Consider the following 22,565-nt stretch of genomic DNA (forward strand, 5'->3'; position numbering starts at 1 on the left):
TCTAAATGTGCTGGGGAGAAGGGCAGCTGACTGTCAGGCACAGAAGGAATGGGATGAAGACCCCCCTGTTATGTTACAAGTATAGTGCTGCCCATATTGCCCCCCTCCCATAGTGACTTGTGTATGAGCCCATTTCCCCACCCTGGGCTGTCACTGGCCTTTAGTCATTTGTGTTACCTCCCTCCTTCCCTCCCTCTGCTGTCAGGTAGGTCAGAGTCACAGCTGAGTGGGAGGGGCACTGAGGGTCTGGGGGCGGGGCTGGCAGTGCTTAAAGTCCATGCTGTAGAGAATTGTCTCCCTAGATCAGAGAGGAAAAAGCTGCGGCGTGGGAGCAGTCATGGAGATTTCCACAGTGAGTGTGAGACTTTGGCATCTTATTTATTAATCATGTAGCCCCAGCCCTGCCCGGCATTGTACCCGGCACCTACTACCTGTGCCACCCTTTCATTCCATGGCTCCCAGCCTCTCCCACTGATACCCCCCCCCAAGCAATGGGGCAAAGGGCACTGGGTTACTGGGCATCAGGAATGTGGAATTGTCATTGTATAATGTTATAGACAGAACATGGAACTCAATACAATAGGGAGGCCTGCCATTAACCCATGCAATGCTGGGGTCAGTTTGTAGCCTAGGGCAGGCAGGGAATGTGTCTGGGGGGGGGGGTTAGCTGTATACACAATGGACATGTTGCTAGATATTTTCAGTATATAGATATATTTTCATATATTTAGATATAAACACACAAGCTGTGGTTGAACTGCAACTCCCCAGAATCCCTCCTCAGCCAGGAGTTGCAGAATAGTAGTACTTTGTCATGCTGGGTACAGAGGGCTGTAGCACTGGGCATGCTGGGAAATGCTTGGCAGATTGACTGTGCTTTGTATACATATAACTATATAACTGAGTACTGCTGTACTACTACTCCCATCAGCCCTCCTTGCTGCAGCTTTTGCTGATTTGCAGCTTTCCGTTGGCTGTCAGGGGCTGCTGGGAGTTGTAGTTCAGCAGTGGCAGGTGTGCAGGTTGGGCATGATCTCACAGTGAATGAAATCCGAATCAGTTACTGGCTGAGGCTTTTGATTACAGGGAACAAAATATCTCCCAAAACAGGAATATTTATATCAACAGCTCTCAGTAATTGGGATCACAAATCTCCCATTCATTCCAAGGGGAACATTGACTTTCCCTCCTCTTCTTCCGTCTGCTCATTGCCCACGTTACTGTGAGCCAATCAGGAGTGAGCGCTGATTATCAGGGAAACGGGAGACCACTGAGAGCTGCCTGTGTTGCTATGGGGCTGCCCCACGCTATCGGCTGCTGTCACACCATGGGAGGGGCTTACATGTGAGAGGCTGTACGTGTGTGTACTTGTGTGTGTACTTGTGTGTGTGTGTGAGGGGATTGTGGGAAACGCCACTTAAATACAGTACATAGAAAAGTACACTCATTTCAGATTTCAGGGGTAAATAAGAGTAGGCCCTTATCTTAGCATAGTGTTATGGGATGAATAAAAGGGTGTAATTGCAAGAATGCTGCACCCCCATTGGCTATGAAGGTTTTATTCATCTGGGTCAGGATATATCAAGTAGTGATAAGTGTTAAACAACCGCACTTGCTGGGTCGCTATTGCTTCTTCAGCTTTACCTCCTACCCACAAGTAACCAAGGCTTGGGGCCCTGAGGCAGAGCCGTTTTCTTCTTTGTGCCTATTGGGGCCCCCACAGGCCTGGTTGTAGTTGAACCTCTAAAACCCCTCAATTTAGTCCCCTGTACAAAAAAAGTGCAGTATGGGGGTACAGCTTGTGAGCAGGACCAGTGGGGGTAGCATTGGACTGCTGGGCCCTGCTTGCAGCCTCCTTTATGGGCCCCCAGCCCCCTTTAGCACCAGCAGTAGATGTAAAAGGCTGGGGAGCCATAGGGTGGCCATAATGGGCAGTGGCATAATAACTACTCCGCGCCAGGCCCCCCTGCAAAAATAAATCTTCTACCTGGGAGCCGGCGTGGAGCAGAGAGTTACATGCAAAAAAGAGGAAGCAAACGCTGCGGTCCGGGCCCTCCTCCCATTGGGTCTGCTTCCTCTACTGATACACCACTGATAATGGAGATAGCAGACTGTGTGGGTTTGCACCCACCCCAGTTACACAACTAAATTGAACATCCCTTCCCTGTATATACAGTATATAAGGCTGGGAGATGCCATAGTGCTTTGCTTATGTCTCAGTATTCAGCGTAAGTTCAGAACATTGCTTTTCTGTATATCTGCATTTATACACAAGGCTGGGAGCTGCCATAGAGCAGTCTGTATATTTTCATTTGTACTTTTGGAGCTGCCATATAACTTCCCCTTATAAGGGCGCAGCTTCAACTGGGGATGCTGTGTGACTTGCCCTTGGCCAAGGCCTGCCCTGTAGCCTTCAGCAGCACAATGTCGGCTATTTATCACTCGGGGAGGTATATAGATGATGAATATGAAAAATACTGCTGCAGAATCAGTATGGCAGCTCCAGTGCATGTCTAAATGCAGGTAGCATGTTCAATAAGTATCAGTAGTGGCTTTCCTATATATAAATGTATATAGATATAAATACATATACTGTATAACATAGATGCCCTTCTCTTGCAGGACTCTAACATGCTGGTAGCCCTGGCAGTAATCGGGGTAACTGTGTTACTGTTCCTGATTAAAGCGCTGGGATCTCAGGCTAAGAAAGCGCCGCTCACTCTGCTGGACCCCAATGCCAAGTACCCACTACCTCTCATAGAGAAACAGGTACTGACGTCACTGTAGGAATCAGCTCTTGCCCTTTGGAGCTGCTCACACGGTGACTGCTCATGGGGGGGGGGGTAAGGCTGGTTCTGTTAGTGATTAGTAACATTACAGTATGAAGCCACGAATAAGCCACCCAGGCACAGGGCCATTTACAGAAGATTGGTTTATACCCCAGTCTTTTAATGAAACATTTTAATCTCCACAATAACTGCTGAGGCTGGGCATATGCCAAACTATAACTTTTATTAGCAATATTAAAGGGAAAGTTAAGAGATGTGTGACATAAACTAAAGGGGATATAAACCTCCAAAATAAAAATGAAATCCCAAGCAACTTTCCAGTATATAAAGATTCAATGTTATCAATGCTTTTGAAAGAAGTATATGTGTTTTTTCTTTTCATTATTCTCTGCACTGCTGCTTCTGACTGTGGAAACAATGTAGCTGTTGCCAGCTGGTTAGTAGTGTAGTAGCTGTGTACCTGTGTAGTAGCAGTGATTTGTGGGAAACAGAGTCTGAGCAGGAAAAGGCATGGCTTCTGCTACATAGTTTCGATAGTCAGAGCCGGTAGTGAGAATAAAGAACAATATACGGTACACATGATAATGGATATTGGAAAGTTACTTAGGGCAATATTTTCTTTCATTAGGCAAAATTTTAATTTTCGTGTTCCTCATTAAAGAGTAGTTCATCTTGAAATTATCTTTTGTTTTTCCTTGTCCAGGAAATCAGCCACGACACCAAGAAATTCAGGTTTGGGCTCCCCTCGCAAGAGCATGTCTTGGGGCTCCCTGTAGGTAATGCACGGCTTTGCTTGCTTTCCTATTTGCGCCTGAAATCCCGCCTTGATAAAAAGGGTTAATGCAGCAAGTATTAAAGGGGTTGTTCACTTTTAAAATAACTTTTAGTATGATCTAGAGAGTGATATTCTGAAACAATTTGCAGTTGGTCGTGACTTTTTTGACCTATTTAGCTTTATATTCAGCAGTTCTCCAATTTGGTATTTTAGCAGCTATCTGGTAGCTAGGGTCCAAATTACCCTAGCAACCAAGCAGTGGTTTAAATGAGAATCTGCAATATGAATAGGAGTGGGTCTGAATAGAAAGAATAGTGATAAAAAGGAACAATAACAATGAAAGTGTAGCTTCAAAGAGCAATAGTTTTTTGGCTGCCGGGGTCAGTGACCCCCCCTATTGAAAGCTGAAGAGCAAACAATTCAAAAACTACAAAAAATAGACCAATTGAAAAGTTGCTAAGAATGGTCCATTCTATAACATATTATTATTAATATGTATTTATAAAGCACCAACATATTGTACAGTGCTGAGGAATAAGTGGGGTTATACATTGGACATACAGAATCACATACAAAGGTGAAGAGGGCCCTGCCCAAAAGAGCTTGCAGTCTATAGAAGTTAACTTAAAGGTGGGCAGCCATATTGGAAACTGTGGGCTGGGCTACTTTTTCTTTTGATACACTCACCTGTATGTAAAGCTGTGGGGCCAGCACATAACTGGGTTCAGTACCCTGGTTGGGCCCATACATGACGATTAGAATACATGGGTGAGCTATTGAGTATCTAGGGTTGCCACCTAGGGTTACCTACCCCAACATGGGCAGTTGGGGAGGGTAGTGATGTAAGGAGGTGCAATTGAGGATTAGGTGGAGCGAGGGCTGGGCCTATTGGCTTAAGGATAACTGGCTGAGGTGGGTATTAGGTGTGTATTAGAGCGGGGCCAGTGAAATCCCAGCCAGGCCCCCCCCTATATGTTTCCCACACCTACTGCGCTACACCTGCTGTGGTGCCATAAATACACAGCAGTTTCTCCATGATAAAAGATAGAGCTGGCAGCACAAGGTCCAAATGGGTCAGCTTGTTAACCCCCGCTGGTGCAAATTAGGGCAAGCCTTGGCATCATTCTGTACCTTACAGATTCTCCCCCTGCGCAGGTCAGCATGTTTACCTCTCTGCCAAGATCAATGGGAGCCTGGTCGTTCGGGCGTATACGCCGGTGTCTAGTGATGAAGTCAAGGGCCACGTGGATCTGATAGTGAAGGTAAAATACTAATAGTAAATAGATCTGTATATTCTGGTTCCTGGGACATATTTATGAAAGGGTGAAGAGGCAGTAAATTGAAGCTCCCCTTTGCCTCCATATTTGCACTTTAAGAAGGCAGCCATATTGCTTGCTTCAGCAAAAGTAACCATGTGTAAAACTGCTACTATCATGAAAACTAATGCTGCTAAATGATTGGCTGATTGTGTCACTGCTGCAGAGCTTCTCATTCTATGGCAACTTGTGTTGTTGTTGTTGTTGTGACGCCTTTTCCCTCTCCCCAGGTATATTACAAAAACGTTCATCCCAAATTCCCAGAGGGAGGCAAAATGTCCCAACACCTGGACAGTCTTAAAATAGGGGAAACAATTGATTTCCGGGGTCCAAATGGGCTTCTTGTCTACAAAGAGAAGGGTAAGTGCAGTTTGCTATAAGGGGCTCTTGCATTAGGCACACACTGTGTATATGTGTTGGACTCAAACACCGTGCTATAGGGCATGATGGGTGGGCCTGACGGGATACACTGTTATGGGTGCCCCCCACCCTGTGCTGTGATGGAGTCGTCCTTGCGTGGAGCCCACTGGGGTATCCTGTCTGTCCCGCTATGTGTTCTCTAACCCCATCTCCTTTCTCTCACTGTTCTTCCCATTCCGATCTGAATATTTCTTTTATAGGTAAGTTTGCCATCAGGCCAGATAAGAAGTCCGAACCAAAGCTTAAGGTGGCCAAACATGTCGGAATGCTTGCCGGAGGAACTGGTAAGAGCACTATGGGGGGGACGGAGAATCTTTTTGAGAGATAGAGACTGGCCATGTGATGCAGCGAGCTGTACTGGAATTCATTCAGCCCTGCAATTTGTCTCTCTAAGAGCCCTGATTCTTCTCTGCTAAGTTCTATCTCTCTATCTAGTAGAATTGAGCAGAAAAGTGTTATTGTACAAGGGGTGTGACAGTGTGTTATGTAATAAAATGCACTAAGTTTGCCTAGGAGCAGTAATCCATAGCAACCAATCTACAGGCAGCATTTACTGGTCACCTGTTTAAAAACGTCTTATTGGTTGCTATGAGTTACTGCTCCTAGGCAAACTTAGTGCCTTTTATTACATATGGAGGAATGGCTCTGATACAGAGTGTGTATATAGAATGCTATAGGCTAGGACTGCCACTGTAGCCCAAAAAAGCTCGTATGACAAGGAAAAAAAAATCCTTTTCCTATCTAAGCACAAACAGTGACGCAATTGTAAAATGGCTCCCATTTATAGAACTGTTTATCTTGCTCTGTGAAATGAAACCCATTTTATTCTGTTTCTTTTTAATTTTAATAGAATTGTGTAAGTTTGTTGTTCTTGTGTTAAACTGTTAGCACTATAGTTTGGTCAGCAGTTTTGTCACTGACATACTGCCCTCCTGTGTCTGTTCCAGGTATTACACCCATGTTACAGCTGATCCGGCAGATCACCCAGGATCCCAATGATAATACAAAATGCTCCCTCATATTTGCTAACCAGGTAAATACTAATGTCATGGTCAGGTTGTGTTTGTGGCACTAGGGCTCATTCACTAATGCAAGTGCAAGGTGCATAGTGGGGAAAAATGGGTGCAGATCACCATGTTGTGACCTACAGTGCGGGATGCAGGCAGTGATTTCAGTAGCAATTACAGCAAGAAATACTTCCAAACTCATTGAAAATGTGTAATAAATCTATTTGTGTCAGTTGCTTTCATTATACCAAAAAAAAGGGGTCCAGGTCAACATTAAAGGAGTTGTTCACCCCTTAACTAATTAATTAACTTTTACTAGTGAACTTAATTTACTTAATTAACTTTTGCTACGATGTAGAGAGTGCTATCCTGAGACAATTTGCAGTTGGTCTTCGTTTTTTATTATTTGCCATTTTTGAAATATTTTGCTCTTTGTTCAGCAGCTCTCCAGTTTGGAATTTCAGCAGCTATCTGGTTGCTAGGGTCTAATTTAACCTAGCAACCAGGCAGTGGCTTGAAAGAGAGGCAGGAATATGAATAGAGGAGGGCCCAAATATAGAGATAAGTAATACAAAGTAACAATAATAGTAATATTGTAGCCTCACAGAGGAATAGTTTTTGGCTGCCGGGGTCAGCCAAAAACCCCCATTTGAAAGATGGAAAGAGGCAGAAGAAGAAGGCAAATAATTCAACAACTATAAATAATAAAAAATAAAGAAAACTTGCTAAGAACAGGCCATTACATAATAAAAATTAACCTGAAGGTGAACCACCCCTTTAAGGAGCTTCCTTACTTCCTGCAAAACCCAGCAGTAGGATTCCCACATTCTCATTGGTTGTTAATATTTCTATAGAAAAGTATCTCTTGGCTCTGTATATGGGGAACATGGGAACTGTTCTTTAGATTTCCATTGTGTTTGTAGACAGAAGACGACATTTTGCTGCGTTATGAACTGGAAACTGTAGCCAAGAGCCACCCGGAGCAGTTTAAGCTGTGGTATACACTGGATCGGCCCCCGCAAGGTAAGGCTGTGCCCTGGACCCCCTGATCCCTGCGAGGAAGGTTCTGCCAAGGGTACAGTTACCACATGCCCACCAATTATAATAATAATAAATAAATGTTAATAAAGTAGAACTAAAACTTAAAAAATGCTGCACATTTTGTTTATTGTGTTATGTGTACCAGCAGAAGGCCCCCACAGCACTTTAGCAGGGAAGGTCTGTGCCTCTAAAGGTGCCCCCAGTAGCCCCTCATCTTCTTTTCTGCTGATTCCCAGCACATACTCAGGGCTGCTGGCAGTTATCTGAGCTTAGGGACCAACTCACAATATATATAATATCTCTCTCACCAAAAGTACTGCGCACTCCATTAATGTCCACTTCAATTTATTGCATTATAAAAATACATCACATTGCCGTATATATATATATATATACATGTCTCAATATAAGGCTACTTAATAAATAATTCAGATTCCCAGTACTTGGCAGCTCAGAAACCAGTCCAGTCTGCATCAGAATATAATAATCAGCCCTGTAGCATCAACTTATATGACAGATGAACCTCATTTTGTGCTTGAGGATTTGCAACGACCCCAAAGCTTAGCTTCTTAACAGCTGCCCAGAGCCCACCCTCAGGCACCGGGCCCAGTATCTGGTGCTGGCTGGGGAGGGTTTTTATTTTTAAAAATGAACGATTTATATAGGCACCCGAAGGCCGTACCCCTAAGCCTGCCGCCCTAGGTACAGGTCCATGGGTGCCTGTAAATAGATACGGCCCTGGAGCCCACTGAGCATTGCTTCTTGGTTGATTTTGCACCATTTTAGCATCTATTGTAGGCCCAGTCCTGCCCTTTAGGTGATATTGGCGTTGGGAGTGGTAGAGACACCTCCTATATGACATGACTTGGCCTCAGGAAGATGTATGTGCAGCAGAATATCAAATCTTGCCCTTTAACCCCTGTCTTTTCCTTGCCAGCTGAGCATACTGGGAGATGTAGTTCTCATTTCTTCTGCATTAAAGGCACCTCGTTTGCTTTGCAGGCTGGAAGTACGGCGCTGGCTTTGTCACCGCAGACATGATTAAAGAGCACCTACCGCCCCCATCCGAGGATGTCGTTGTGCTGATGTGCGGGCCTCCTCCCATGATCCAGTTTGCGTGCCAGGACAACCTGACCAAGCTTGGGTACCCCGAGGCCGGAAGGTTTGCCTACTAGCATAGAAATGACGCCAGAGCCGTCGGTGCCAAGGGATGCCGCCAAGCTGCCACCAATGCCATGGATACACGGATGTTTTACCAAGGAGATATCAGTACAGCTGGGGTATCCCGTAACATTCCAATGCTCAGGTTCTGCCCCAGTGGTGCCCCAAGGGCCGTGCCAAGACCATTCCTGTTCTGTTCCCTCTGGGCTCTGCCCTCTACTCTGCTGGGAACTTTCCTAATTCTCACGCAACTCAGTGGGTCTTTCTATTATCTCACCGGAATCTGGATGCACAAGAGCATTCTGGGATTGTTTTAACCCATTCCTGGGATCTGATGTCTGTCTCATATTAAGGACTCTCAGTCTTCTGTGTGGATTTTGTTTTAATAGAGAGATACAGAATCTGCCAGTGTTTAATAAATATGAGCCTACGTCTACTTTTACTTACTGTCCTGCTCATCACTTATTATACAGGGAACTCTGAGTATAAGGGATAATGTACCCCCTACTGTAAATGATAAGGATATTAGCAGTCACTGAGGGGTTCTGTGCCCATATAAAGGCACAAGGCTGCAGGCTGAGTTATACAGGGAACTCTGAGTATCACTCATGTATTATAAGGGGTAATGTACCCCCTACTGTAAATGATAAGGATATTAGAAGTCACTGAGGGGTTCTGTGCCCATATAAAGGCACAAGGCTGCAGGCTGAGTTATACAGGGAACTCTGAGTATCACTCATGTATTATAAGGGATAATGTACCCCCTACTGTAAATGATAAGGATATTAGCAGTCACTGAGGGGTTCTGTGCCCATATAAAGGCACAAGGCTGCAGGCTGAGTTATACAGGGAACTCTGAGTATCACTCATGTATTATAAGGGATAATGTACCCCCTACTGTAAATGATAAGGATATTAGAAGTCACTGAGGGGTTCTGTGCCCATATAAAGGCACAAGGCTGCAGGCTCAGTTATACAGGGAACTCTGAGTATCACTCATGTATTATAAGGGATAATGTACCCCCTACTGTAAATGATAAGGATATTAGCAGTCACTGAGGGGTTCTGTGCCCATATAAAGGAACAAGGCTGCAGGCTGAGTTATACAGGGAACTCTGAGTATCACTCATGTATTATAAGGGATAATGTACCCCCTACTGTAAATGATAAGGATATTAGCAGTCACTGAGGGGTTCTGTGCCCATATAAAGGCACAAGGCTGCAGGCTGAGTTATACAGGGAACTCTGAGTATCACTCATGTATTATAAGGGATAATGTACCCCCTACTGTAAATGATAAGGATATTAGAAGTCACCGAGGGGTGTTTTGGGAACATATAAAGTCAGTCTCTTTGCTTTGAGATTCTTGCACCCTGTATATGTACTTTTATAGCACCCGGTATTTCAATTACATTGATACACGGAAAGAAAACAAATTCATATTGACCCTTTATTGTGTGTCAGCAACTGTATAAAATGATATATAAAGCAATAGGAAAAGGAAAAAGCTTTATTACATATTGGACTATAAAAATATTAGTACAGCTAAAAATAGTTCAATTTTTAACAAATGTCATGTTTTAAAAGTGCTCTCTGTGCTGCTTGGTGCGGCCAACAGGGAGAGGAGCTTTTAGCTTCCCGGGGGGGGGGGGGGGGGGGGGGGGGGGGGGGGGGGCAGCTTACGGCCCCCACTCTTACGGCTCCTTCTTTTTATGGCTGACACTGGGCTCACCTGATTTAATTGTATAATATCATAGGTTCAATTAATGAGGCTGGGAGTGTAACTAAGACCAGCCCACAATTCGCTACATGATCATAATTCATTTATGGCTTATTTTCTGTTCAGTATTTACAGTTCCTTTCAAGGGGTTGTTCACCTTTGAGTAATATTGCATATTTGAGGCAATTTGCAATTGGTCTTCATTTTTATTTAATTTTTTTTTGTCATTTCACTTTTTGTTCAGCAACTCTTCAGTTTGGATTTTTGGCAGCTATCTGGTTGCTAGGGTACGAATTACCTTAGCAACCAGGGGGTGGTTTGAATGAGATGCTGGTAAATGAATAGGAGAGGGCCTAAATTGAGAAAAAAGTTATAAAAAGTAACAATATGAATAAAACTGTAGCCTCACAGAGCAAAAGTTTTCTGGTAGCCGGGGTCACTGACCCCCATTTGAGTCAGAAGAGTCATAAGAAGAAGGCAAATAGGTCAAAAACTATAAAGTTAATAGCAAAGACCTATTGAAAAGTTGCTTAGAAGTAGGCATCATATAACAAACTAAAAGGTGTACTACCCCTTTAAAAAGGGAAACAGGAAGTAAGCGATACAATCAAATGATTTGTAAGAACCAGTCCAAAGAGCTTTCCCACCGCCCCGGTACCCCCGTATAGAAGAGTAAGCGGGGGACACAGACAGGAGAAGGAGAGCCGAGGGGCTGGTCCATTCCAGATACAATCACACGTATGTACATGGTATAATACACTGAATTTATGGGACCCAATGAGTATTCATTAGCTTCCTGTACTCTGCAAGAACAACTTGTCAGGAATACGGGTTATGATGCTGAATTTAGAAGTCCTGGGTGGGCAACCTCTTATAGTTGGACATCCTGGCTTTCTTCACGTAGATGTGTACCGACAGTGCGATGAGCGCCACGATCGCAACTCCAGACAGAGCCACCACGACCGTGTTCATATTGAGCGAAGCACTTGAATCTGAAGCAATAAAAACAGGCCATTGAAAGCTCTACATGGGAACTGGGGCAAGTGTTTGAGCTAATGCTCCTCACATGGTTCCATAGCAACACAGACGCTCAGGCCACAGTAAAAACCCTATGGACTTGCCCTTATTATAGAGTGAGGCCCCACCATCTCTGGTGGAACTCAGATGAGCACCTGAGTTGACTCATCCTACTGGAGATGGTCACACTTCCATTATATTTTGCTTAGAGCGCTCTTGACTTTATAAATGTATGATTGTCTTGGAGATCAGCCTTTGAGACAACTTTTTTCTAAAATAATGAAACTAAGCAGTGAGGTTCTAGCCTATTTGACCACCATTTGGGGCTTGTCTCGACATGCTATGCTGATTTAGCAACATTATAAACCAAAAACCCTTCAAAGGTGCCACCACCCTTACCTCGACTGCTCGAAGACAGTTTCTTAAGGCGCAGAGGACCCTGAGAAATGAAGTGTTGCTGGGATTCAGTAGCGAGGTTCCTTCTTTGACGATGTGCCTTTACAGCAGCCAATGGCCTGATACATCCCTTGGCGCAGCGGGTGTCTGGTTCCCCCAGTTTACAAAGGATAACTGTGCAGCTCATATAAACCTATGGAGAACAATCATTTGCCGTAGGGCATCAATATCCATAGCACGATCACAGCTCTATGTAATGGGGGTCATTTACTTTATCGCAGGGTGCAAGTGTGGCCCTTAGTGCTCACTTATAAAGCACTTTCTCCTGCTGAATTGTATCCGTGCAGGTCTGAATGGTGCGCAAGTTAGAGAGTAAGATAGGGTATGCCTACCTAATCTCCAACACCAGAGCTAGGCCACCGTATTGGGTGCTACCATGTTGGCCACATCACTTTTGGTACCTGAGCACCGACCACATACAGAAATGGCCAAAGCGCCATTTAGGAAGTGGTTTTGATGTGGGCAAAGGTTCATTATGTCCCCTTATGAGCCACATATTGGAAAGTAACAAACTTGCTTAAATAACTTACTTCTTCGTAGCTTCCAATGAACGCAAAGGCCTCCATTCCAAAGCGAACTCTTGTCCTGCTCCCAGGATACATGACCACCGTTTCATCCATTGTGCACCTGTTTAAAAAAGATTGATAATTAGATAATAAAACAGTTGGGTTTTTAATCTAAAATAGCATGGGAGCATCAAATCTCTAATATGGAGCCAAACTGGATACATAATAACCATAATTCATCATATGATTACAGAAACTTGGCCAGACAACAAAGACACCTTAACGATCAAGGAAATAACTACAATTACCAAAATTCTATGCTTGTAAGTGTGAATTTACCCATTTCTTATGACGTCATAAAACACAGAGTCATTGGGATCATCGCGAGGGGTGGCTCTGCAGGACTCCACGAATAACTGGACATTGGGCACCGTCGACGTGACCTGTATCTCCATAAAGAGTTGATCCCTGAGCAACACATCCAGGGGATACTGAGTCTCAACATCAATAAACTGCTCGTCAGTGTAGAACTGAAACTTGTAGGTGAAGTTTCCAAATCCGGCCTCCGTGAACTCGTAGAAGGCCTTCTGGGGGCGGAACGATGTAGACACCCGGTTCTTTTTCGGGAAGGAGCAGTTAAAGGGAATGGCCAGTTGGTGCTTTCTAGTAATCACCTCTCCGGGGTTATCAAAAGACGTGACTTTATTCTTAAAGACAATGTTGTTCTCTGTTTCCTGAAATACATACAAAAGAAGAACATGTTTATCATGGTTATTGGGGATATATGGGCTTTTTCCAATTAAAATACAGCCTGGAATAAGAAAATGCAATTGAGGTTCTCCCATTAAGGCAAGGTGAGCACCTTAACCAGATGTAGCTGGAAAGGATCTTCTGGGCTGTCTACTAAACACAAAGCAGTCAGCAGAGTCCATCATGGATATTATGAATTAGGCATGTTCATATTTTTGGAGAAATAACTGCTGGATCCGAACCAAAGGAGGAGGTCAGGGAAGATGTAACAGGCCCAGGGGCCTCAGAATAACCAAAACCTCTCTTTTATGGCACATTACAGAATACATATTCCCTTTCATACAAGTTACTTAGATGTACCTCAGTTTTTGTCCCGCAGGAGTTGTACCCAACACTGGCAATGTAGTGGGTGCTGTTAGAAGTAACGAGACAACGAGAATCATCGAGGCGCCAGTTATTTTCATAGAGGCCGTTCTCAGGGGATTTTGCAATGATCAGGGTCATGGTGTTCTCAGAGCAGCTCAGAGAAGCTGTGGCAGAAGCAGAAAATAACTCAGTTCTAGGTGGCATAAAGCTTACTCCTTACACTTACTCCTCCTGTATACATTTCCCCCCAAATCTTCTTATTGGAAAATTCAGGGCATGTATTCTATGAAACCTCTGTAAGAATCAAACAGGAGCTGCCGGAGGTATTATGCCAAAGTGACTAATGAGGAACAGCTTACCTAGCTTGCTAGATCCAACGATCACAATGATGCATCTCAATTCAGACTGATACCTTGGGGGAATAACAATAAAAACCTTTAAGCAGAAGTTTAAGTCTTACATGAAACCCAATGTACTTCCCGGCTCTCCAAAATAGTTTGGCCCAACTCAGTTACAGACATAAGGGAGTCACACGGTTTCCTTGTGGCCCCACACATGACGTTACAGCAGAGCAGAGGGGCCAAAGCATAGTTTCTCAGGCAGGGTTTGGATTCATTAGCCAGTATTCATGGTTAATAGCCAACAGGCAATGAGCAGGGCCAGAAGGTAACTAACATTATACTGCCTAGGGGTGCACTGAATCCACTATTTTAGGATCTGTCTGAATCCTTTTCCAATGTGCATCCCTAATACTGACCCATTATATGTTTCAGCCACGAAGCAGAAGGGCACACGATCTCCAATATCATCTTCTTCTGGGGTCCATTCCACTACCATAGATCGAATGTCCGTGGCAGAACCAGATGAAAACTTTTTGCTTATCCCAGCAGGTCCACTGATCTTAAAGTCTTCAATTCTAGAGAAAATGGAAAAAAACCCCACCAATGGCTTAATGAGCATTATAGACTCATGTTTAGCTACGGCATTACTGTTCGAGTTGCTGACCCTCCAACTTGAGCAAGAGTTTTGATACAGGAGCACTGACTTGATTGTGGGTTTCTAAGGGCAAATCCACTGGTGTAATTTATCACCCAGCCCGCAATCTTTTAAAAAATATCATTCAAAATGTATGTAGGGTGTCACTTTATTATTTGCCCTGGGTGGGCTCCCAGTGCATTATGCACTTCTTGCACAGTTGGTAGTAACTCTTATATTAGGGAAGAAGGGATTGGTGGTGGTGTGTATACTGTTGGGCTGGTTAATGGGTGCAGCCTGTAGTTTAGTTTGGGGGGAGATTTGCTCTTCCATAAACACCTAAAAGTCCAGCTTGATATGCTTGGAACTATGGCTGAATGACTGTTACAGTCAGGGTCGGACTTGGGTATGTGGGGCTCCCACACCCCACAAGGGGCCCCTGCACCCGCCCATTTTTTGGGGGAGGGAGGCCTGGGGAGGAGCTTCCTAGTCGTGATTGGTTCTGGTTTAGTGGAGCCCATCAAATTTTTTGCCAGTGGCCCACCAGCCCAGCCTGTCCCTGGTTACAGTAACATTTTCCTATATTTGTAATCTTGTTATGAGCTAAAGGGGCTCTGACCTCCAAGTCCAACAACCACTGGGTTACATGGTGTATAATAAGGTTTGGTGCTGGAATGTGAGCTGTCAGTTTATGCTGCTCAGGTTAAAGGTTCTGGCAATTCTACAGGTACATGAACATGAAATGAAGTCGCTCTACCTCTCCCTTGTTGCCTCTGCCGAGAGATGAAGTTGGAATGGAGACCCGGCCATGGCCCTCAGGACTTCCCCTTGGTTAGGGGTCGGAGAAAGAAACTTGGGTCTGTATTCTCCATAAACACACGAAGACACCGATCCAGTAACTGCCATAAAGGAAATGTTGTGAATCACTGAGAATGGCGCAGTGCTTACTTATAAAACGAACGCTACCCAGGTGCACAGCGCCATATTTTTGCCCAAAATACATCTTGTTCTTGCTATTTGCCCACTGTCATGTGAAAAATCTTTCCGCCTCAGGTATGGAGTGATTTCCCCTGACTGTGCTATGTGCTTTACTGCAAATGCACCACGGGGGGGCAAAGAGCAGTAGCAAAAGCAAAAGGTTAATACCCATCAGTACATATGTGCCCCTACCTGGCACAATGGCACTGATAGGCCACATTTAGAACCTAAGTTGATCCTAACTATAGAAGCATATATAAGCTCTAATGAGCAGGGCCCTATTTACTTTCTATATTGGCCAATATTCACATGTAACTTATAAAGCTAATTAATACATAACCTCTTTAATTGTACCATGATGGGGAATATGCTGCTGCTAAATAAATATATAATACTAATATATACAATAATATATAATAATAATACTTATATAAATACTTACTAATAATAATTAGTGATGAGCGAATCTGTCCCGTTTCGCGAAACGGTGAAAAATTCACGAAACAGCAACAATGTCCCACGTCAAAAAACTGACACGAGACAATTCTTTTTGACATGGACGACAATTTTTGGATGTGCGGCAATTTTTACCGCGGCACATTTTGGTGCCCATTTCGCGAAACTATAGTGAAACAAGGATATTCGCTGTTAATCCATGCCTGCCAAATTTTGTTGCCCATCACTAATAATAATAACATGACTTCCCAAATGCCCTCATTAATAGGCACTTAGCAAATGACCAGTGGTTACTATATGCCTTCTGATCCCAGACCTGTAACCCAAACTGACTTCTGGTTTCTGCATATGAAACCCCTCTGGTGTAATTACCTTCCAGTATGAACTGCAGAGGAATCTTGCTCAGAGAGTACATATAGGTCGGGGGGGATGGAGATGGCTCCCATGTTGGCGTTGATGTTCCATAGGATTCAGTGTTTGTTGTTGTTACTTCAGAAGTTGATTGAGTGGTAAAGTCTGTATCATAGGGATTGGGAGTGCTCTCATGTGTATAATAGTCTGTTTGGGGATGATCAGTTGGATATACAGTACTAGAGTCCTCCTGTGTAGTAGGCCACATGTGGTCTTCTGTGGTGTAGGGTGGTTCAGTCGATGCTGGAGCATACGTTGACTGTATTTCTGTTGTGGTTTCTGGGAACCATGTGGTAAAGTGGGGATAAAAAGTAGTTTGCATGGTTTCTGAAGGGTATGGTGATGTAGTGTCACCTTGAGTGGTCCCATGGGGAGTAGTAGCTTCTGGTGTACTTTCTGTGGGTGAGTGGGGAGGGGAAGTAGTTGGGTTGGCAGAAGTATCTTCTGGTGTGCTTTCTGGGAACCATGTGCGTGAGTCGGGAGTAGTTGGGTGGGCTTCTGTAGGGTCTGGTGATGTAGTTTCAATAGGGGCAGTAACATATGCTGCTGTGCTTTCTGGAGAAGGACCCTCTGTTGGTGCAGTGTCGGTTACCATAGAGGTTTCATAGGAGTCTGTGCTGTACCAGTAATATTTACTGTCCTTCGGCACCTCTCTGCTTTTCCGTACCATTGACCTGTACTTGTAGCTAACGCTCCCGTCACTGTATCTGAGGAAAATGTCCGTGCTGGGGAAATCTTCTAAGACCAACTCAAAGGCAAAGGTGCCCATCGAGAGGGTGGAGGAGAAGGACAGAACGCAGTTTTTCTGCAACACAGAGAGGACCTCATAGTTAATATCCCAAGCAGAGAGGGGGGATACACTGACAATCTAACAGATTTAAACTTTTCAATGTTTCCAGACTCAAAAATACATGTAAATCGGCTCACAGAACCTTCCCACTCACAAAGCCAACGTCTTCTAATTAAAAGATTCAAAACAAAACTCCATTTTGTAGACTGCAATGGTTTCTGTGCAGCCATGCAGAATATTAGCCAAATGAATTGCTGAGAAGCTAAGCTTGATGTGGATCCATTACATAATGTAAAAGGGTAAGATAGAGTTTATTACACAAAAACAAACCCACTTTCTATTAATTTCTAAGGGATTTTTAGAAGCATATTTATCAGATGGTGAGTTCTAACGTTCACCCATCACACTTCTAAATATCCCATAGGAATAAATAGAATGTGGGTGATTTTTTATGTATTAAACTCTAAACTCAAATTTTGATAACTCCAGGGTAGGACTGGCATACCCAGGGGCCCATGGGGTATCTGATTGAGGTCTCACTGCCGCTCCCTGCTCTGCCCCCAGCTGTTGCTCCTCCTGCTCCTGCGCTGCTTACATACTGGGAAAAAATAAAGATGGCTGTGCATTCCACTTTGGAACACACAGCCATCTTTATTTTTTCACAGCAAGTAAGCAGTGAAGCGAGAGCAGCTGGGGGCGGGCCCAATCAGGTTTTTTTCCTGGTAGCCTGGTGGTCCAGTCTGACCTGCCCTTTAGAGTTCACCAGTTAATAAATATACTTCTAAAAATCCCCACAGAATGAAAAGAAAGTGAGTTTTTTTGTGGTAAACTCTAATCTCATATTTTGATCAATCTGCCCCTATGTGTGTGAGCAATTTTGTGGTGCACAGCAATGTCCATGGTCGGGCTGGGCTGCTAGAGCACCAGGAAAAAACCCATTGGGCCTGAGCCCTTTGACCCTGATCCTTGTTGCCACTTCCACTGCCTGCTGATGTCCTCCCCTGACGCGTTTCACTTACACACGCTCAGAGGAGGACATTGGGTAGGGGCCCCCAGTCCGAGCCTGGCAGTGTCCCTGATTTCTATAGGAGGAAAGGGAATAAGGCGGTGCCAGAGTAATCCCGGAACACTTACCTGATCCAGCTGTAACTGTGAGTGCCAGTTACAAGTGCCGCATTCCCCTGTGTAGTAATATCCGTATCTGCACTGCACCGTGTCTCCGTCTGGATCGTGCGCCATTAATTTATAGGAACTGGGGCAATTCCTGGGAACCCTGCGGGAGGAAAGGACATGGTATGACCTGCCTGGAGCTGCTCTTTTATTGGTCTCTTCAGCCATAGAAGAGTATTTAATGGGGTGGGTCATCTTTTAGTATGTGATAGAATGTTCTACACTTAGCAACTTTGCAACTGGTCTTCATTATTTATTTGTTATGGTGTTTGAAATATTTGCTTTCCTCCTCTACATCTTTCAAGCTTTGAAATGGGGGTCACTGAACCAAAAACTATTGCTCTGTGAGGCTACAATTTTATTGTTATTGTTACTGTTTATTCCTTATCGTTCTATTCAGTTAAATGAAATAAATGAAGACCAATTGCAAATTGTCTCAGACTATGAATGCCTACATCATACTAAGAGTTAATAATAAAAATACCGCTTTAAAGAGGACAGCATGGTTAATACATCTCCTTAGAGACAGACAGTACCGTGTGTAGGTTACAAACCTGATCACTGGGAGTATAGTAGTCACCGGGGAATGGTTGGGCTTCGTTGTATCGGATCTGGTTCCCAAATCCACGCCTGTCTGAAGGCTCCATGAACCATAGTTGTTATTCGCGTTTACCCAGCAGCAACTGCTGTCCCTGTTGCAAAACAGAGAGAAATTTAAATGCGATTAAGTAGCGGAATTTATGGGAACAGGATCTATTATCCAGAATAACTGGATTATGGAGTCTTTTTCTAATGCATAGCACCAGGCCTTAGGCTACCAAAAAATATATGGGGTTATGTAATAAAAAGCACTAGGTTTGCCCAGGAGCAGTAACCCATAGCAACCAATTAGCAGGTAGAATTTACTGGTCACCTGTTTAAAAACCAACATCTTATTGGCTGCTCCTGGACAAACCTAGTGCTTTTTATTACATATGGGACTCAGTTTATACTTATTTCAGGGACCCAAGGTACCCTGGTTCTGTTGCCTATGCCTTGTGGGGGGTCCCCAATTGGCCCAGTTCCTGTCCAAATTTTATAATGGGAACACATAGCTCACCATCTTTCGTCTCCTACCTAGTGTTGAGATGTTGGTAAGTAGGGACCCTGTGAATGAGGTAAGGGCAGTGGATAGTAATTCCTGTCATGTCAGACCAACCGGCAGTGTCGGACTGGCCCACCAGGGTACCAGGAAAACTCCCGGTGGGCCCAGGGGTTGGTGGGCCCTCCTGCTCCTCACCATTTGGCCTACTTCATGGTCATTTGCTATTTCTGAATGGGAAGAAAGAGGAGAAATAGATGGAAGAATAGATGCTAGCATGGAAATAAAAGAAACTTGGAGAACTAAGTGGCTGAGTAAGGAAAGGAGGAAAAATAGTTTGGAAAGTGGGCCTATAGTCTAAGGCAGGGACCCCCAACCTTTCTTACTCGTGAGCCACAGTCAAATGTAAAAAGACTTGGAGAGCAACACAAGCACCATAAAAGTTCATGGAGGAGCCAAATAAGGGCTGTGATTGGCTATTATGCAGCCTCTATGCACACTATCAGCTTACAGGGGCTTTATTTGGTAGGAAATCTTGTTTTTATTCAACCAAAATTTGCCCCCAAATCAGGAATTCAAAAATAACTCCCTGGTTTGGGGGCACTGAGAGCAACATCCAAGGGGTTGGGGAGCAACATGTTGCCCCCGAGTCACTGGTTGGGGATCACTGGCCTAAGGTTTTCTGGTCGGCCCCCTAGGGTCCCAGTCCGACACTGCCAACCGGCCAGCTTAGCTAGAGCTCTTTCCACTGAGGAGAATAGCGGAGTGTTAGTACTCCCCAGGCAACACCTGCCTAACTCCTTAACCACCAGTGCCTTACAGCCTTCTGGATAAAAGGAATATAAAAATAAGAGTGTAGGTATGGGATGTATTATCTGGAAGCCAGAATGCAGAATTATGTGTACTCAACATCCCCTTGTGGCCCCATACTGCTAGGGATAAGGGTATATAATGAGCATAAGAGAACTTACATGAGGTAAAAGGGTTTGTCGTTCCTCACATGCCTGACCATGTGACCCTCGGATTGGTACCACCTGTATGTGCTGTTATCCACGCTGGCGTAGGAGTGTTGCTGCTCGCTGCCGCAGTCCCCGGAATAACAGTACCAGTAGAAGTCGCGACTATATTGATCAATAAATGCAGCTTTGTATTTAAAGTCAACCTGGAAAGGAGAAACGCTGCAGTCACAACCACAATAGGGAGGGTGCCCTAGAAAGATCTGGGTGCTGTAGCCAATACAATACCAAAACCAGCACTACCAACCATTAGGGGTGCCCTACAGTCATCCACTCACTGCACTTTTTACATGGATTTCAGGTTGGTAAATTTCAGGTTGTAAATATAATGGCTACTGAAAGATGTACAGTATCTACACTGGTGGTTCTGACTGCTGCAATAATGTAGCAGATTTAGCTGATTTACAGACCTGGAGGAAAACTGACGTCGGCAACAGAACAACAGAAAGGGACAGATACATACTGCCTTCAGCAATTACATTTACAAAAACACTGACTTTTTTATTGAATGTATATTGGGTTATAAGTTGTTTAGAATCATAGTTTCTTTCATTAGGGGAAAAAAACAGTTTTGGGTGGAATTCCCCTCTAAAGAGGTTATAGAATGGCAAATTCTGAGTAACTTTACAACTGATATTTATTTTTTGTATGTTTTTAATTATTTACCATCTTCTTCTATCTCCTTCCAGCTTTCAAATGGGGGTCACTGACCCCGGCAGCCAAAAAACTATTGCTCTGTGAGGCTACAGTTTTATGCTATTGTTACTTTCAACTACTTTTTTTCAATTTAGGTCCTCTCCTATTTAAATACCAGCTTCTCATTCAAACCACTCCCTGGTTGCTAAGGTTTGGACCCTAGCAACCAGAGAGCTGCTGAACAAAAATTTAAATAACTAAAAAAATACAAATAAAAAAAAGGAAGACCAATTGCAAACTGCTTTAGAACAACCCTTTTAAGTTTGTGATGGTGATCTTTGAGTGGTAGCGGCACTGTAGTGAAGGTTTATTTCCCCTTTTACCTGTCAAGGTGCGCTCTCTTACAATAGGCATATTATAAAATACAACACTGTTATGCTTTATTATAGTAAATCTATAATATGATTTATATTCCTTCCCATAATTCTCTTTAAAACAGAGGACTCAGTACTACTAATATTATTTTCTTTACATCATAGGAATTCTTTTTATTTTGTGCCTTACCTTTAATGATCCGTCAGGGTTTTTGCCCCTTGGGCGGAAAGTCATGACTCCCCCCATCATGTGAGAGGCATGCGCCGCAGCCAATAGGAAGGAGCAGCAGACCAAGACTCCTAGCAGTGCCATTGTGACCCTGGGGGTTCTGATGAGAGGCAGGAGTCCCTGCTCCTTATATATCTCACTGTCAGGGAGGTGCTGGGAGAAATATCTCAGTACAAAGATAAGGAGATCTCATTTGCTTGGGAGTCGCGTGTAAATCAAACCCAGTTCAATAAGGAAGCAGCGCTGCCCCATAAATATGGATCTGATGTGACATTATCATCTTCAACTGTGCATTATTGCTGCAATATATCTCTATATCTCCCAGTGTTTATAGAAAAGCTTCTTATCATAGGGGTGGGGAACTGCAACTCACTGCTCCATCTCCGGTCTGATCAAACAGAACAGAAATGTGAGGATTATCCAAAACAAATAAGTTTAAAAACAGAAAATCAGTAAATGATTAAATAGATTTTCTGTTTTTAAACTGAATTCCTACTGCATTTATTTTTTGGGTGTTTCACACTTGTTATTATGTTTAGTGTGGTCATTACCTGTTACCCATTGACTGGGGTTATAACTGTAAGATCATATGTCATATTTTTCATACTGGGCCTTTTACTATCTACTGGACTTTTATATATCTTAAACAGGTATGGGACCTATTATCCAGAATGCTTTGGACCTGGAGTTTTCTGGATAAGAGGTCTTTCCATTATTCCGATATCCTACCTTAAGTCTGCTAAACCCAATAGGGCTGTTCTGCCCCAATAAGGGGTAATTATATCTTAGTTGGGATCAAGTACAGGTACTGTTTTATTATTACAGAGAAAAGGGAATCATTTAACCATTAAATAAACCCAATAGGGCTGTTCTGCCCCCAATAAGGGGTAATTATATCTTAGTTGGGATCAAGTACAGATACTGTTTTATTATTACAGAGAAAAGGGAATCATTTAACCATTAAATAAACCCAATAGGGCTGTTCTGCCCCCAATAAGGGGTAATTATATCTTAGTTGGGATCAAGTACAGGTACTGTTTTATTATTACAGAGAAAAGGGAATCATTTAACCATTAAATAAACCCAATAGGGCTGTTCTGCCCCAATAAGGGGTAATTATATCTT

General features: G+C 43.7%; 2 protein-coding genes across 3 annotated transcripts; one reads left to right on the forward strand and one right to left on the reverse strand.

Moving 5' to 3' along the window:
• The first annotated feature begins 276 nt into the window (after positions 1-276).
• Positions 277-8,951, forward strand: cyb5r2 (cytochrome b5 reductase 2). Of its 2 annotated transcripts, none has more exons than XM_012961221.3 (9): positions 277-358; positions 2,623-2,769; positions 3,493-3,565; positions 4,720-4,826; positions 5,111-5,240; positions 5,501-5,584; positions 6,248-6,333; positions 7,231-7,330; positions 8,351-8,951. In XM_012961221.3, the coding sequence occupies exons 1-9, from the start codon at positions 338-340 to the stop codon at positions 8,521-8,523; spliced, it is 921 nt and encodes a 306-aa protein (XP_012816675.1). In that variant the 5' UTR covers positions 277-337; the 3' UTR covers positions 8,524-8,951. The 2 variants fall into 2 exon arrangements, with proteins under 2 accessions (XP_012816675.1, NP_001025638.1); NM_001030467.1 differs by having other exon boundaries at positions 329-352.
• Positions 8,952-10,527: 1,576 nt separating this feature from the next.
• LOC116410289 lies at positions 10,528-21,882 on the reverse strand. Its single transcript, XM_031900503.1, has 13 exons — positions 21,402-21,882; positions 20,157-20,347; positions 18,659-18,796; positions 18,069-18,207; positions 16,106-16,949; positions 15,057-15,198; positions 14,082-14,240; positions 13,684-13,736; positions 13,319-13,488; positions 12,548-12,942; positions 12,233-12,329; positions 11,646-11,835; positions 10,528-11,221 (listed from the first exon to the last, which is right to left on the reverse strand). Exons 1-13 carry the CDS (start codon positions 21,522-21,524, stop codon positions 11,076-11,078), a joined length of 2,787 nt encoding a protein of 928 aa, XP_031756363.1. The 5' UTR covers positions 21,525-21,882; the 3' UTR covers positions 10,528-11,075.
• Between the last annotated feature and the right edge of the window lie 683 nt (positions 21,883-22,565).

The sequence above is a fragment of the Xenopus tropicalis genome, chromosome 4 (assembly GCF_000004195.4).
Source record: "Xenopus tropicalis strain Nigerian chromosome 4, UCB_Xtro_10.0, whole genome shotgun sequence".
In the NCBI taxonomy this organism is placed as follows: Eukaryota; Metazoa; Chordata; class Amphibia; order Anura; family Pipidae; genus Xenopus; species Xenopus tropicalis.

Bases quoted from the DNA above. Each gene is read 5' to 3' on its own strand.
- cyb5r2 (XM_012961221.3), top strand. From the start codon at position 338: ATGGAGATTTCCACAGTGAGT. The intron at 3,566-4,719 runs GTAATGCACGGC...CCCCCTGCGCAG, and splicing joins TGTCTTGGGGCTCCCTGTAG to GTCAGCATGTTTACCTCTCT. The intron at 6,334-7,230 runs GTAAATACTAAT...TTGTGTTTGTAG, and splicing joins CCCTCATATTTGCTAACCAG to ACAGAAGACGACATTTTGCT.
- LOC116410289 (XM_031900503.1), bottom strand. From the start codon at position 21,524: ATGGCACTGCTAGGAGTCTTGGTCTGCTGCTCCTTCCTATTGGCTGCG. The intron at 12,330-12,547 runs GTAAATTCACAC...TTTTTTAAACAG, and splicing joins TATGACGTCATAAGAAATGG to GTGCACAATGGATGAAACGG. The intron at 11,222-11,645 runs GTAAGGGTGGTG...TTATTGCTTCAG, and splicing joins ACTGTCTTCGAGCAGTCGAG to ATTCAAGTGCTTCGCTCAAT.